The 18,514-nt window shown below is 35.9% G+C and overlaps 1 protein-coding gene across 1 annotated transcript in view; it reads right to left on the bottom strand.

The window, feature by feature from the left end:
• Positions 1-18,247, bottom strand: part of Galntl6 (polypeptide N-acetylgalactosaminyltransferase like 6) — an 837,540-nt gene extending 819,293 nt beyond the window's left edge. Inside the window, exon 1 of the mRNA XM_048330738.1 lies at positions 17,739-18,247. Within this exon, the coding sequence (XP_048186695.1) occupies positions 17,739-17,876 (138 nt within the window). The 5' untranslated portion in view covers positions 17,877-18,247. The remainder of the gene's footprint in view (positions 1-17,738) is intronic.
• Positions 18,248-18,514: the final 267 nt, after the last annotated feature.

The raw sequence follows: 18,514 nt of genomic DNA, 5'->3' as shown, positions 1-18,514 counted from the left end.
AAAGTTATTGAGACTTCCTCTCAACCAATTGCTGCCTGTAGTGGCACACACCTGCTATTCAAGCTACAGAGAAAGTACCAAGCCTGATGCAGCATATGCAACTTTCTTCCCTAGTAGTATGGAAAAGCACAAGTCAGATCACAGCCCAAGCTGGCCATGGATAAAATGAGGCCCTAGCTCAAAATTAATGAAAGTGGTTGAGAGGCATGGCTCAATTGGTAGAATGTCTCTCTTGCAAGCACAAGGCTCTGAGTTCAATTCCCAGTACTCCTCCTCACCACCTAAGCAAAACACAATGAAAACTCTGCCTTTTTTTACAATAATTTGTTTTTAACATTAGACCCCCCTTTACACATGCTCTTAGGGGGGCACTTTTCTACTCTAAACACCACTTAGTACACCACTTAATCAGGCTGTGTGTGGAATCAGCTTTCAGGGAGAACCAAATCAAAAGATTTGAACCTTCCAATGACGTTTTATAATAATTAAAATCAGTACTTAGGGCAGCTTAAAAATTGAAGAGTAATTCCCAAATCTATACCCTGGGGGACTGTTTTAAAATGGCGATAAGTGATTTAAGCACCTTGCTTTGATGATAGGAGGACTTAGCTGCTTCCTTGTATCGTGTTTGTGTAGACATTCACTTGTATTATCGTCAAATATTTACCATTATTCAGTGGGAAATCTTACTTATATTTATTTTTAACTTAATAACTTCTGAGTGTTCAAATGATTAAAAATTGTTCTTATTCCTACTTCCCAAGTGATGGTTTTTAAAATCTATGACTCCACTTCTACTACTCAAATAAGTCTAATAAAGCAAGAGATGAAGTGACTTTTGATAAAGTAAGAAAGTAAAACACTATTTGATAATTCCTTATAATACACTCACATGTCTGTCAAAACTGAGAATGTGGGGCTGGGGATATGGCCTAGTGGCAAGAGTGCTTGCCTCGTATACATGAGGCCCTGGGTTCGAGTCCCCAGCACCACATACACAGAAAATGGCCAGAAGTGGCACTGTGGCTCAAGTGGCAGAGTGCTAGCCTTGAGCAAGAAGAAGCCAGGGACAGTGCTCAGGCCCTGAGTCCAAGCCCCAGGACTGGCCAAAAAAAAACAAAACAAAAACAAAAACAAAAAACTGAGAATGTGAAAATTTCATATGGACAGATTAGATATCTCTATATTATTTCACTGTTAATGCATTGTGGAAGATAACTGACATTTAAAACCAGTTACAGTTAGGCCAAGCTAAGGTGAGAAGTAATGTGTAAAAAGCCAGACTGGGCTACATAGATTGATCCTGCTAAGTAAATAAATAATAAAAAGGAACAGAAAACTAAAAATAAGAAAAAAAGAAGAAAGAAAATATATGAAATAATTTTTTATAAGTTAATCAACATAGATATGATCAAATCAACAATTCAATAAAAATTGTACGAAATATAAGTAAGAAAAATATTTCCTTATGTTTGTACCTAGTAATGTAGTAAAGCAAGCACTTAAAAATATATGTACATGTTTTCACATGATGATTAGCACAATATTCCCTTTGTGTTAATAGAGACACATAGATTATTGTAATTTTAACACACAATATAAAGACAAGGGCATGTGACAATGCATACATCACTTTCTCCAACTGTAAGAATACTTGCACATGACACTTTTAGTAATGGATGCTGTTGAGCTGATAATATTAAGGGAACAAACCTGACTTTAAAAACTCCTTCTGTTTTTATGTGTGATTTCTGTGTGAATACGGACAATAAACTTTCTCACAAGTCATTTGAATGCATCATTAAGATCAGCACAAACACAGATGAAATAAAACATCAAAGTTAAGGACTAGTAGACAGATGTGCCTGAATGCAAAGCTCAAATATGCAGACACAAAACAGGAGATACAATAAGTGTGCTGAAGTAACTTGGCACTATTGAGATGATTATCTCATGAAACACAATGCTATATAATTACCAGAACACTACATTTCCCCCCAAGACAGCTCACTTGATACCCTGTTATTTAATTTAATTATTTAATACAAATAAATCTTGACATATGGTTCCCAGCATCTCTACTTTTCTGTTTAGTTGCATAAGTTTTGCCCCTGGGCATTCTTTACTGTGCTCCTTGCTCTCACATTCCTGCTCCCCTACTCTTAATTACAATGAATCCTGCTAAACCAAGGGAGGTGTGTTTTTTTTTTTTTTTTTCTTAAATGATGAGAGCTGCTTTAACTGCACTGGAGAATCAGACTAATAGACGTCTACATGTCTGCAGCACTCAAATTAAAATAAATCCCTTGAAATTTATCAGTCCACATTTCTACCACAACGCTTAATGAAGTGAGCTGATGAGCTTTCTGTAGGAGGATGTATTAATGAATTCAATCACATGTTGTTTTTGGTTTTGTTTTGTTTCATTTAGTTTTTGCAGAATAGTAAAATTTCCATGACAAGCTTGTCCTAAATTGTCATGGTTGCTGTTGAGATGCATAGATGACTACAGATTTAACAGTAAAAGTTTTTCTATAAATGCTGTTAATGGTTAGAAAAAGATCCGATTCAACGTTACCTTTGGTTATTAGAGCAAGTGTTGACTTATCTGTGACTTTTTGCGTTTCCATTGAAAATTATTAGGATTGTATGTGCCTCAGACAACAAGCACAGAGGTCTAAGTACTTGATGAAATCTCATTGTGATTTATAATTTCAAGATCAGCCACATCTTGACCTAATGGCATAAAGGATCACAATGAGGTTGACAGAAGGAAAACATAACTGCAGTAGTTTTTCTTTTTATATCAAAATTATTTGATAGAACCAAAACACATTTAAACTTTACATGCAGTGCAATGAATAATCTTCCTTTTCACATACACATATAGTTCAGTTGAAATAAATGCAATATATGGGAGACAAATTTGATCTATGAATCTTCATCCTTTTAGGAAATATTTAGAAGTATTTTATCTGTGGTCAGATGATTCAAAAAGAGGCAGAAAGAAAAGAGACAGTTTCCAAGTTTAAGATTCATCATAGAATACTGGGCATGATGGCTCACACATGTAATCACAACTACTTGGGAGGAGAGTAGAGGATTTTGACTTGAGGCCACTGGGGGTAAACAGTTAGACAGAGCTCATCTTAATGAACAAGCCAGATGTTATGACTCCTCCCTCTAATCCCAGATCTGCAGAAGGCATATGGAGAGGACTGTGGCCAAGGCTGACTCCAGGCAAAAATGCAAGATTCTACCTGAAAAAAATAACAAAAAGCCAAAAGAGTTGTGGCATGGCTCATCACAGACCACATGCCAAGCAAGTATACAGCCCTGAGTTCATATCCCAGTAACATACACTCCCTGCAAAGGGGAAACATTCCTTTTAGCAATTCAGCAATGGGTTTTAAGTTAGTCCCATCGAAGGCAATGGCAAAGGAGATAAAAGATACGAATGGATTCAGGAGATGTGGTAAGGAGAATTATTAGAAATTCTTCACAATTACTTAGGAATCAATTCAAACTCGAGAGTAATGATAATGAAGGTACCCCATTATGACGATCAGTCCTTGAACACTTGGATAAATGACAGTGAACTTAATTTAGATAAGAGATAGCAAAGAGAACAGAGAGTGGAAGGGAAAGATGAATTTAATGACAGACATCCTAAGTTAAAAATAATCTGTTCTTAGACTTCGGGTTCATGTGGGGTCTTGCTAACTTTCTGCTGGGCTGCCCTCACTGGGTGATCTTCCTGCCCCCACTTCCTGAATACCTGACTTTAAACCACCACATCTGCTGGTTTCAGAATAAAGGGTTTGAGGTAATGATTTGAGAATTTTTTAATTGCCTTGATTAACTGAAATCATAAGGAACTGCAGGAGACACCCTAGAAAGAGCACAATATTTTTAGGGAAAGTATATAAAGAATTTACAAAGTAAAACTGGTGAACATATTTGTGCATGGGTGGTGGTTGGGAAGGGCAGTGAAGACAGGAGAATTAGAGTGTGCCCAGGAAAGTCTAAATTATCACTCCCACGTGTCTCTAGTCAGCTCTTTTATGCTTTCGAAAGGTGCTTTCCCAACTGGGACTCACATGCTATCTCTTCTATTCCTGGGATGAAAAGTCTCAGCAGGAGACAGTGTTTAGTATCTAGCAATCTGACTAATGAGAAGAAATTCTGGAGTTCACTACTAGGGGATAAGAGATGGTGTTGATGACAGAAGTGAATGTAGGGCTGAGATTCAGCTAGAGGTGAGCAGAAGTGAAGAGCCAGGAGCTGGGTGTATCTTTTGATTATGAAGAGGAGACAGTTTAGCTACATGTTATGAGGCACCAAGAGACATTTGCTCTGCTTTGCCTTTGCTTCATCCTCCCCTGGTAGAGAGAGAAGGCTCAGTAAGGTCACATGTTGGTGGGGAAAATAGATCATGAGGGAAAAAATTGAAAATGAGAAGCAAAACAACAACAACAAAAACCCTGTATGTCCCTAAAGAAAGCTGTGCTCTATCCTCTACATGGAAGTTTTACATATTCCCTAAAGCAAGAGACTCATTTTCTACAATTCCAGGAAACAAATATACAACTGGGAAAATGGCTATGCAAGCATTCATGGATTGCCTTTTTTTTTCTGCTTTTATGAGATGCTTGAATCTCCCAGTATGAAAGTGCAATGCTCTCAGCTAAGAAACAGACAAGGTGATCTGTTGGTCTTGAGCATAGGTAACAAGGGTGGTGACATTGGAGATTTGAGGAAAGAGAAAAGAAGGGAAAAAGCAGCTTTGAAAATAAGAAATGGAGCAGTGTCGTTGGGTAGGAGATAGTGCTGATTTCACTATGCCAGTTCACATTTTGAACTTCACAGAAGATCGTTTTTGTTGAGGTGACACAACTGAGCAATATTTACTTTGGGGTTGCAGAGTGTAGAATAAAGTGACAGATCCTAGTCTTGAAAACCAAACAACAAGGACATAGAGCAATGGCAAAGCCTTGCACTAAAAACATGTCTCACATTATATGCATTTCAACAGTGGGAAAGAGAGCTACATGTGACACAAATCCTTCCTTATAAAGGCAAAGCAATGGCTTTAGAGCCTTGCAAACTTCCGTCCATTGATTGGCCTAATTATTGATCTGATCACTTCACACATGCTTATTTTTCTTTCAGAAAAAATTTCAGAGGAAAAAGAAAAGCAGGAGAATGGTGTTGAGAACAGGGACAGAAAGGAAAGGATGGGAGGAGATGGAGTTTCCTGGAATTTCTACACTTACATCAATGTATCCCTTTGGGTTCACATTACTCATAACCCCCTACATTTCATATGTTAAACTCTAGATCAGGGGCTGAGAATATGGCCTAGTGGCACAAGTGCTTGCCTCGTATACATGAAACCCTGGGTTCAATTCATCAGCACCACATATATACAAAAGGCTAGAAGTGGCATTGTGGCTCAAGTTGGCAGAATGCTAGCCTTGAGCAGAAAGAAACCAGGGACAGTGCTCAGGCCCTGAGTTCAAGCCCCCAGGACTGGCAAAAGCAAAAAACAAAACAAAACAAAAAACCTCTAGATCATCACCTTAGAATACCAAAAGACTTCCAAAAACTGCTATTTCCTTCTACTTGTGAAGCAAAGATGAAATGTTTCTGTAGGAGGTAGGAAGAGAGACAGTGATTCTCTGACACGGCTGCTTGACCCTGTACATCAATAGGCCAAATGGCTCTGAGAAGCCATGCCTACCATCACAGGTCACCCTGAAAGTATGGTACAAATTCAAACTACAAATCTTGATGGAAATGAAGAATCCCTATTACTAAGGACCTTGAATGGCCCTCCCTCTGTGACAGAGCCTATGCTCGAGGGGATGTGGAAACCCCAATGCATTAGGAAACCCCTTTCATTAGGAAATAGCCAGAAAGATCCTTCCTTTCTCCCAGAGAACAGTTGAGGCTGTGACTGACAGGTGGGGCATTTGATGGAAACTCGGCCTTCACCAGTGCCATTGAGGGTGAAATGTCTGCCTTCAAGAGTTTTCAGATATTATGACAGTATCTACCCCTCCCTCAGTGGCCTGATCATCCTGCACCCTGAAAATCTGAAAGCCAGCTGAATTGCTCCTGGCCTTCCAAGGAAAGAAAGAAAAAAAACAACAACAAGCAAACAAACCAGACCCTTCTACCACCTTAGCTCCTGAATTCCTAAGGAGACTAAAGGAAAGTAGGTTTGAGCTAGCACCAATGTTGGCCATTTCCAGGGACAGCTTCATCTTTCTCTTTCTAGTAAGCTTCTCTTCTGCTAAATAAAAAGAACAAGTAAATGAACAAATAAATTAATTAGTTGAAACAAAACCACATTGGGTAGTCAATAGTAGAATTGTTATTTCCCTTCAGCATTTAGGTACCTAGAGTTTTGCAGTTTGTCTTTTCCAGCCAGCTCTGCTCTTAGAAGCACAAGAAGAGGGAGAGACATACTACCCCTGTCTTATTGCTTATAGGTAGTTTCCACCAGTATCTTCATTGTTATTTCCAGTTCCTCCTTGCTGTTGGAAGGTACCAGGACAGTCGTGTTAAAATTCAAGTTCTATAAAATAATAATATATTTGACCCTAAAGATATTTTCAGAGAATCCTCTTTGGAAGTTTAGACTGATTTAATGACACCATTTAGGAAAGCATGCTTTTCTCTCACTCCAAGAACAGAATGCACATTCAGAAATTAATAGTTATGTAGAGACTAGAACAAAATACCGGAGGAAAGTTCACCAAAGTAACACTGGGTGCTGATGGGATATTCTGGAGAAAACTTAGCTCTCTGTGGAAGTCTAGTTTGCTCTGATATGTAGGGGTGTTTGAGCCTTAGATTCCACTTATTTAAACCTCTAAACTGAATTGCACATTATTTACTGTATCATGTTCTTCAAGAAGAAAATGGTGAAATGAAAGGAAGTAAAAGGTGCCTAAAAAGGATGTCTTAAAATTACTTTAAAAATGAAAAACTTTTAAAAGTTTTCATGTTAATAAACGGTCATGGAAAACAGGCTGTAGGAATATTCTTTCCTTCTTTTTCCAATCTCTACTTTCTCCTAATCTAAAAATGTTAGTATAAAATGTATGCTTCAAATTGCTTACAATGCACAGTCTAGCTTTCTATGAATTTTATGTATATAAACTTATTTAACCTTTATCGTGCACTATTTCATAGCCCTTTTAGAATAGGAAATCTAATGCAAAGAGAAGATAGATAATTAACTTGCCAAGAAGAATCACGAAGCTAGCCAAGTAGTAGAATCAAGCCAGAAACTAGAAAGTTCACTTGTTTCCTATCCCTGTGCATGCTATATAGCTGTCACAAAAATTTTCTGATGTTGAGAAATGTTATATGTATTTCAAATGCAGTTGTGTTATATGATGGATTTTGTATAATATCAACAGTTAATACTGATGGAGTAAGAACTCCATGAAGCCTACATTTTTTAAAATCTCTGCATATATGATAAAGGATAATGATATTACAAATAACATGGACTTTTTGTCAGACATTAAAAACAGCTGTCAATGTCTACCTGGCATACTATTCCATTAGTACATTGCTCAATAAATGTTACCTTATTATGTCTCATTAATGCTTTGACTTTCACTTAATTTTACCATTAATTTATTATAACCTTTTTGTTACTTTTACTATTAACATATGATCTTGAGATTCTTGGAATCAGAATCTACTTCCTTTTCATCCTGATCAACTCCCACCATCACCCATTCAGTCCTCTTTTCTATGCTGAGTTACACACGCTATCTTTCTTTCATTCTGTGTATCTGGATATTGTCTTCACCATGCTGCCAGATGTTTTGCTACATGGTTTGTTACATGGCTTTGTGAAATCTTTAGATCCAAATATATAATGTATGTATATACATGTACATATATGTGTATACATAAACACATATATATCCTAATCTTTCATCTACTTTACAAACATATATTTATATTGCTTTACACTTTGCAGAGTATTGTGTGTGGGGTGTGTGTGTATGTGTCCTAGGGCTTGAACTCAGGACCTAGAGACTGTCCTTGAGCTTTGTGGTCAAGGCTAGAGCTCTAAACTCTAGACTTTTTTTTTTTTTTTTGCCAGTCCTGGGCCTTAGACTCAAGGCCTGAGCACTATCACTGGCTTCTTTTTGCTCAAGGCTAGCACTCTGCCACTTTGGCCATAGTACCACCTTTGGCCGTTTTCTGTATATGTGGTATTGGGGAATTGAATCCATGGCTTCATGTATTCAAGGCAAGCACTCTTGCCACTAAGCCATATCCCCAGCCCTAGAGCTCCACAACTTTGAGCCACACCTCTACTTCCAGCTTTTTTGTAGTTAATTGGAGATAAGAACCACATGAACTCTCCTGCCTGAGCTGGCTTCTAACCTTCAACCTCAGATCATCATCCTCCTGAGTAGCTAGGATTACAGGTGTGAGGCACTAGTGCTCAGCTATTTCATACATTTTTAACTATCTCTCCAAATCAGTGAGAGAGTTGCATAAAAAGAAATCTCAAATTGTTCTACTAGGACAAACATTGAAACTATGAGAAGCATAAAATGTAACCCAACACTTTATATTGGAGCAACCTTTTCTATTTTTCTTTTTGCCTTTTTTTTTTTTTTTTTTTTTTTTTTTTTTTTTTGCCAGTCCTGGGCCTTGAATTCAGGGCCTAAGCACTGTCCCTGGCTTCCTTTTGCTCAAGGCTAGCACTCTGCCACTTGAGCCACAGCGCCACTTCTGGCCATTTTGTATATATGTGGTGCTGAGGAATGGAACCTAGGGCTTAATGTATAGGAGACAAGCACTCTTGCCACTAGGCCATATTCCGAGCCCTTTTTGCCTTCTTTTTCTTAAATCGAGACATCTTCCTTGGGATTGGCCCTTCATTCTCTCAGGAGGATGAAATCTGAGGATTATAGTTTGAAGGTAGCCCATTCAGGAAAGTCTTTGAGACTCATTTCTAATTAACCACCAAAAGCTAGAAATGTGCCTCAAGTGGTAGAGTTAGCTTTGAGCAAATAAGGACTGGAATACACACAAATACATACACACACACACACACACACACGCACACACGCACACACACACATTAGATATATGAAGTGTATATTTATTCTTATCATTCAATCTCATATTTTTAAATGTCTACAACGTTGTATAGCTATATTTAAGAGAGTATCAGGGATAAATTATATATACTTCTAATGACCTTTTTCCAAAGTCTTCATTTCCTTAAACAACATGGCAATCAGCCCAGCATTGACTATTTTCCTGCCTTATGAATCCAATATTCTCTTTGTACCTTACTTAGTTGTCAATTGAGATAGTGAGAACTTATCTCAATGGGTTGATCAGAGGAATAAACGAGTAAATACACAGAATGAAATTAATAGGGTAATTTATAAATATCTTAAAAACTCATCTTTTTACCTCTCCTAAGCACTATAGAGTTTGAGCTTGTATTCCCTAGCTCCCTATTATAGGTGTGGTTGTACCATCCTTAACAGATCATAAGCTAATTGAAAATACATTTAAAGCTTCATTATTTATTTCCCCAGAGTCTAGCACAGCATTTTGTACAAACTGTATACCCAGTATATTTTATCAATAATCAATAGGCAATTGACAGTAATATACTTTATGTGTTTTGTCATATCTTTATTAGCTTTAGAGAAGAGTTAATAGTTTTTAAGACACCCAGAGACACTGATGAATGTTAAACTTCCTTTAATTATTTTCTATGTATCAAACATTTTTCACATATGAATCTAGTTTGCTCACAATACTTTTTGTGAGTTGACCTCTATGTTTCTATATGGTGAATTGAAGTTCAAACACAGTGACTAGCCTCAAATCATTTGTTGTTCTATTAGAGGAAGTGAGACTGTGAATCTAAAATATTTGAGTTCTCCAACCTCTTGTGATCTTTCTAACCACCTACAGCTTTCACTGTAATGGGTGGAGAAAATATATTTAAACTATACAGAAAACTAAAGGCCTAACATGCACAAAGTAAGTCTTTAATGTAGTAATCATTTCTTGTCTCATAAATACCCATTTTTATCTCTCCACTGACTATTTAGAATGTTAACAATGGCCACAAAACAATGTTTTTTTTAATCATCTACTGAAAAAATAGTAATTCTGTGAAGTAAATGCATTATTTTGATGATTTTTATATACTCTATACATTTATCATTTTCTTCAGAATTATCTAATATCCTATATGAATAAGATATAACCAATAATGAAAGGTTCTCTCAAATATTAATTCTGCTGTTACTAGATCTTGGAATCAGAACCTCACTTAGGTGTGTTGGCTCCCTTATCTTTTATAACTCCTTTAGCTTTTTTGACTCAAATTCATACTGGTAATCAATATGGAGGAAAAAAATGTGTCTAACATATGAAACATTTGGCTCTATTTTAATAATGAATGAAGGCTGTCACCACATTAAATTTTTCTTTTTCTCTTTTATGAAAAGTTTCAATTTTTGAGTAACTTGTAATATATTAAAGTGAAAATTTTGCTAATTTTTGCGAAAAATTATTAAATGAACAATAAATGAAAACCAACTACCTGTCCTTAATTATTAGGCAACAGAGATGATTTTTTAAGTACTTTTGGTTTTCTAGATCTTGTTTATTAACCATCCTCTCTAACATAGCAGATTGAATACATCAATCACATTGCTCTACAGATCACTTTGACAATGCCTCTAAAAGACAAAACATCTGCAAATATTTATTAACCACACAGTAATTACCTTGCTAAAGGCAAAGATTGCTTGTAAACACTTACAAAATGTATAACAATAATCGACATCCCTTAAGACTTGCTATAATCTAGTCAAAATGCTAAGCATTTAATTCTTGCTATGACATTACAAAGAAAGGTAGCACCATCCTGTTCTCTCTTAAGAAAAAAATAAAACTGATTTAAGGAAGCTCCATGAGATGTCAAATATCACAACATCCCAAATAATAGAGCTAGAGTTTAAATCCAGATAATGTGATCTCAATACTTATACAAGGAGATCAAGATATTAAGAAAATTCTGTCATTTTGTTCTTCAATATAGTTCATTTAGTCTCTGGCTTTCTAGACTTCAAGCATTAAATAAACATTCCATGAGATTATGGACACTAGAGATGACTTGAAATTAACTGTCTCAGCATCAGATATCTGGCGGCTGCCATCTTACTCTATGATAACCACAATTGTGTTAATTATATTACAAACCTGTGAGTTATTATTTATAAACCATATGCCCTAAGAGGCTAAATCCCTTTATGATTCTCATGCTTGCTAAATAGATGTAAGCATTTATCTTGACAGATACATTCTCTATCTTTTTCCTATGTTCCTAGAATTACATTAACTATATGTAAATGGTGCTTGGAGTTTGACTAACAGCCTATGTGAATTCAAACCAATGGAAACACCAAGATGTTCCATAAGTTTAAAGCATTGTAGGAAATGTGACAGTTGGGCAGATTTACTTTTCATCGGTAAGTAGAACCGTGTGTGAAGTATATGCACATGTTTTTGCTAGATGAATATGAAGTATGAATACATTTAATTTCAAAGTACTGCAGATCCAGCACACATTGTTTTGCAATCACACTGGAAGCAGAAAAGTTGAGAAAATGCTGATGTGATTTGTCTTGAATTTATAATGTGTCCTAAATATACCTTGGTGTTTTTACCCTTTTTAACATACTACTTTATTGAATTCCATGCATGAAACAGATATGAGTATTCTAATGAAAAATGATATCTTTTCTTTCAGTTTCAACTTTTCTTTTCTTGGAGTAAAGTACTGGGGTTGGAACTCAGAAATTCGTGCTTGTTATTCAAGTGATATACTTCTTGAATGAAACCCAGTCATGTTATTTTTGGTTTGCTTATCAGATAGGGTCTCATGCTTTTGCCTGGAACCATGATTTCCTTACCTCCATTTACTGGACATAATGAGATTACAGGAATGAAAGGCATGATTTGGATGTGACATCTCATCAACTTTTGCCTGCGATGCTCTAATGCCATGGTTATCAAGCCTCTGCCTCTTGAGTAAGTAGGATTACAGGCATGCACCATCCCACTGTGGCTTTCTTGTTAATCTTTAAATAAATGTGATTTAGATATATGTGTGTATGTATATAATATATATTCATACATATGTATAATACACAAATATGTACATAGATACATGCATGTGTATATATTGGTGTATTTGTGCATAACATATAGTCTTAGTGGCATACATAAGATATACTTGTTTTGTGTTGTCTATCCAAGCAACAATTACTTTTGGGGCAATTGAGGTACCTACAGCCTTATGATGTGACACCTAGAAAATAGAGGAGACCACGTGACTGGTTGATGATGCCTTGGTTTTACATTTACTGTCATCTGTAGTATCTTCTATTTGTTTGCACCCTTGATCTGTTAGTCCTAACAATGCCAAATCTTCAAATATAAAGAGAAGAACATGGTATTGTATCCTATTTTTTTGTTTGTTTGTGTTTGGTCCTGGTCCTGGGGTTTGAACTCAGGGTATGTGTGCTATCCTTGAGCTTTTTTTTTTTTTTCCTAAAAGTTAGTGCTTTACCACTAAGCCACAGCTCCACTTCCAACCTTTCTTTGTAGTTAATTGGACATAAGTCTCATGGGCTCTCCAGCTTTGGCTGACTTTGAATTGCAATCCTCAGATCTCTGCCTCCTAAGTAGCTAGGATTACAGGCATAAGCCACTGGCATCCAGTGATCCTGACTTATAGTTTTAAGGACAAACTGATTCTTCAAATTGTCCACCATCAACAAACTCAGCAAGGGAGAAACGGAACAACTGCCACACAGAGCATATCCATTGCTGAGCCAAATGTCTTTTCCATGACAGGATTTTGCCCTCTTTTAATTTCAGCTTTTCTTATCAGTAAGGCTATCATTAATATCTCTTAGTAAATTTCATCTGTATACAAATGTTATGAAGAGAAACATGACTGCAATTTTTCTAGAAGCTATCATGTCTACTCATGACCAAAAAAAAAAAAATTAAAGAAATAAAATGCCTTCAATCTTCTTTTCTGCAGCACTTAAATCATTCAACCTTTGTTATCCCATGTCTACATGTTTCAGCTTGGTTTGCTTCTCACAGAGAAAATTCTAGAATGATGGGGCTTATTTATTCAGATCAGCTGGTCTATGTACTAATGAACAGGGATGGGGGGAGGCAAACTATCTCATTTTTTTCTATTTGTACCAGATTGTGAACAGAAGACTGTGTTTCACACTGTCTTCCATGGGGCAGTGCGATGAACTAATCATGTAGGGATCTACTAGGTCACAGCAAATAATTAAGACACTTGTTACAGTGGCCTGTGTGGTGCCACCCTGCAGAGATGGTGAATGGATTTTCCATAAATTCAAGCAAAGGTCCTTTAAAACCCTAATTTAAAATCTACATCACAGCTAATTAAGAACAGTATGGCTCAAACTAATGCATTATTTCACACCCAGTGTGCTGAGAATGTACTCTCCTAAGTGCAGAAGAGGGGAAAACAATCTTCATTTTTATTTCCTGGCCTTGGCTCTTCCAATATCTGAAGTGTTTGCTCAGAAAGGAACATGTACTTTTACAGCTTTGGTGATCAGATGAGAAAAGACATCATAGACCAGTGGGCATATTCTGCATGCCAATTATCTGATTTTTTTAAATGTTACCAAGCATGTTTAAACTGTCATAGGGAAAAATGTTCCCCATCAAAAGGAGTCTCCTTGAAGTGAGGGGCTGATGAAGGTTGAAGAGTTGAACAAAGATACCAAGCAATCTCAGGGGATATATATATGAGGTTCTCTGACACTTAAGCACAGCTCTGCCTCTGACTGAAACCAAAACATTACCTCAGAATGTTTTTCTCTTCCAAGGTGTGATCTCTCAGGATTTTATGCATCTCATTATGTGACAAGCATAAATAGCTCTATTTTATAAATAGACAGTTTGAAAATAAAAACATAACAATGTCCCACAAGTTCAAAGAGGCTCAGAATGTCACTTATTGGATATACAAAATGCAGACCAAACATAAGCTTCTAAAATCATTCTGGCCAATTCTTAGAATGTCCCAAGTAAAATTCTGGAAATTTGTCCCTTGTTTTTTATTTCAAAAATTGCATGATCTTCTTCACACTGTGAATAGTCTGAAATACTACTGAAATTTATTTTTTTTCCAATTTGAAGTCTAAATGAACAGTAACATTTAAAAACTTGTTTGTTTAACCTATTTAACATATTTGAGAAAATAAGGTGTTTGGGTGGTATATTTCTATATACACTTTGGCAAGTGATTAAAGAGAGAATTATAATACTACCAGAGGCAGTATTTTTGTTCTAAAATATTAAATTATTCAATATATCATCCTAATTCATAACTTAATTAACATGTTTAATGTTCATGCATCTGAAATAAGAGAAGTTCCTGTTTAAAAATAAAACAAATTAAGAGGAAGGGTACAATAATCACACAATCTTTGTCAGATAAATGACATTCATTTGTCTCATTTTACTAGACATATATTTAAATATATTGAGTAGCACAAAAGAGATACTTCAATAACAGTAAAAAGACAAAGTATAGCCACTAAAATAGCAGAATTATGATAACAAAAATAAAATATTGAAAAAATTTGTCAAATCTTGAAAATCTCCAAAGTTGAATATTTAGTTCAATAATCTAATTTCAACTTTGCGATGCTCGAACTATAACAAAAACAAGAAAACTTGCCAACTTTCTTTTAGTATTATAACTGTTTTACCAATCTTTTTTCAGTTTTAAAAAGGAGGAAAAACAGACAAAAATCCTTTTTATAAATAATTTGAAATTTTTATTTGTTTTTTTCATTGCTATATAGATGTTGGGAATGCACAAAATATTCTGCAGAATTACTGTAAATGTTACATGCTAAATGAAACAAATATGAATTCAAATAATGGAAAAATAATATTGAGGAAAAGCATATTAAATACTAAACTATGTCAAAAAGTTTTGTCAGTGTTTTTTCCTATGAACTTTTAAAAATTTATCTCAGAGTGCAAATTCAATACAATTTAAAATAAATAGTTGATAGAAAAATTTTACTGGTGTGATTTAGAAAAACACAAGGTCAAGACATTTAAAAAGTATTAACCACTTCAGGATTTTGAGTTTCAAAACTTATTTCCCAGTAACCAATTCTAATAATTGAATTATGTAAAAATGGTATGGGTTTTCAAGTCTATCACAACTGTCATATCATACTTATACCTACAACCACTGGCTGTTTTTGACAGCTGTAAAAACAGAACCCCTTTACAGGCACCTACCCTCTTTTGAATAGCTTTAGTAGTTTCAATGTTAAAGCCTCAATCAACATCTTATCCTTACCCAGAGCATTTCATAACTTAGAGATAAATACAGGCACATGCACGAATTAGTCTTGTAAAAATAAATTGCCTGAATGTAACTCAGTACTCAACTTATATGCTTCCATTGAAAACATATGCATTGACCCAGGATATGACCACTGAAATACAGATATATTAGCAAAATATGACACCATCATATCAGGTATGTTTAATTCGTCATTACATGTCACTGTTTACTTAGTCAAATTTATAAATGATTTAATGACTTAACCAATAATTATATTAATGATATGAGAATGTCCTTTTTAGTTTTCTCTGTTAAAAAGTTGTTGTTAGTTATAAACAATTATTTATACTAAAAAATGCGAAAGAGAATGGTCAAAATGAATTTCAAAGTAATTAGTGCCTTTTCTTCTTTTGGTTTCAAAACTTTTCCATAGGCTTAAGTCCCAGCATTTCCAGTAGAGTCCTTTTCTCTCTAGGGTCAGAAACTTTAGGAACGGCTCCTCTCTTACCATAGTGCCGCTCATAAGCATTACTGGATTATTACCAGATGTCTTAGAAGAACTGGAAACAAGAAAACTTACTTTGAAGATTATGAGGACAAGTCAGAGGGTTGAACTGCTACATTGTATTTTTCAATGCTAGTGGGCAAGCACTGTTCTCATTAAGGGTCCAAATCAATAGAGCCAATGTGAAAGTTGTAAAGATCTCATTAATAAGATTAATTGGGGTTTTATGTTAATGATAGCAGTAAATACTTCAGAGGGGTATTGTTAATTGAATTAGCAAAATCAAAGAATAAATAAACAAGTTTCTCCTATTTTACCAGCATTGGGATAGAAATTACATAGTGCTGACAACTACTATTAAAATACTGCTTTATATTAAAGTTTGAAGAAATAGTGAGGAAAAGAAGTTTCACATCTAAAATTCCCATCTTCCTCTTTTCACAGGAATTATTAAACAGAATATGCTTCAACCCCAAGTGAAATTCCTTTGAGAAACGATTGTGAAGATCAACAACTAAATGAGAATAGTCCTCAAAATTTCAATCTGCTAAACATACACAGGAATTAGTTGCCATTAAAGTGTAGAGATAAGTAATGACTTCTTGTCATAATGAAAAAATAGATTACCTCCATATACTTTACAACTAACTACTCACTGTGTAAAAAGCAAATTAAACTTCGTTAAGTATAAGAACAAACACTCAAGTGCCATTAATATATATGAATGCTATCCAGAAATAGACTACTTAACACCTATATGTGGAAAGTACATAGTGCAAAGGGGTGATGACCCTTGAAATTAAAAATATTAATATTCCACAGTGATCTACAGGACTAACAAGATGGGTATTATTTCAATTTCATGAGCATGGCTTCATTCTTCTATTGAAAGTTTGATTACAGCACCTGGTCTATAGGTGAATAAAAAACACAAGTAAACAATATTTATTTTCCCCCAGTATCTGAAGGACATTTTGCACTATTATTCATGATGAAAGAGAGTTGTTTTGCACATAAGTCCGAATCTTTATTCCTGCAGATGTGCTACATGCTAAGCAGAAAGAAAAAAAAAAAAAGAATCTATCATACTGAATGGTCTTTTCCAGAGGGAAGAAACCTTTTAGCAACAAACTGTTCCCACCAGACGGTGAAAAGGAATGGATATTTTTAATAACTCTGGTCTGACTATAGACCTTGTCACAATACCTTAGCAACAGGAGAGAGACTTTTTAAGTTTCCACAAGGTGAGAGCCCATTGCAAGGCAAAAATAAATAAATAAAAATGAATAAATAAATAATAAAACCATAACCTAAAAAGCTGTAGCTTGGTTTTGTGAAAACAACTTCACAGTTTTAATGTGTTAGTTGGCTCAATTCAGTTTAACAGCGACAGGCAAACAAGACAAGAAGGCAAATACCAAGCACTGTAATTGAACTTGCACCAAACCTGCATCCACCTCCCACAAATCAAGAACTACTTTTCATGCACGTCAAGCCTAAATAAACCAAAACACCAATGTGAAAGAGGACTTTCTCCTCCTTTGGACCTCTCTCTCTTACTCTTTCTTTACTTTATTTCACATCTTCATTATGCCATCAGTTGCGATCTTAAAACAACTACCACCCTAAACCTCAAAGTCTCTAGAGTCCTGTGAAAATCAGCTCTGTAATAACTTGGGATAAAGCCCAAGGCTATAGGTAAAACTCTTTTTTCCTCAGGTGCCCAGATAGGTGCTGCATGCTTTACCCATGAGATCTTTTTTTCCTTTGGGTACCACTTACCTGCTGCTCCCCGGGCTCTGTAGATTTCACCAGGTGTTTTTCCTTGTACAGAGACCAAAGACCAATATTGGGCAGGAAAATTAAAGCCACCATGAATAACAAAGTCATCTGCAGAAACCTCTTCTGTTTCCTCTTCATTGCCAATGGTAACAGAGAAGAAAAGTTAGAGACGGGTCTCTCACTGCTTCTTGGGCTTTATTTCCAAAGTGGTTTCCTCTCCCTGGCCAAACACCAGCAACTGGGGGGAGAGCTACAAACTTTTGTTGCGTGTTCAGCACCAATCTGCACGATTCAGAGGGAGTTGGCCATCTGCAGAACAAATGCACAGTTACTTTTCTCCCCCCTCAGAAAACTATGACGAAGGCATTATCTATTGGCTTAGAAATAAACGACTCCACCGAGGAAATCATTAAGTCTTATTGACCGTCCATTAATATAAAGCAGTGGAGTAAATATGATCGTTTTATAGACTAATGGTAAGTTATGAAAAAGGCAATACCACGCTAGATGCCTGAATAAATGGCAAAGTGGTTTGCGGTTGCCTTTTACCCTCCAACCCCTTGGTAGTGTAGAGATGTGGGCTGGGGAGGGGCAGGTTCGCAGCAGAACTGGATGAGAGGGAGTGGCCTGGCCTCAAGTGAGAGGAAGCCAAGGGTCTGCTTCTGACATTGAATCATGAACTTCCTGGTCTGGTCCAACACCTCCCCTTGATCACCCACCTGAACTCAAGTTCAACTCCCGCCGGAGCCAGTTTGTCGGAAGACTCCACCTACGGG

Source organism: Perognathus longimembris, chromosome 21 (genome assembly GCF_023159225.1).
Source record: "Perognathus longimembris pacificus isolate PPM17 chromosome 21, ASM2315922v1, whole genome shotgun sequence".
Classification (NCBI taxonomy): domain Eukaryota; kingdom Metazoa; phylum Chordata; class Mammalia; order Rodentia; family Heteromyidae; genus Perognathus; species Perognathus longimembris.
This window is presented reverse-complemented; position numbering and strand designations above follow the sequence as displayed.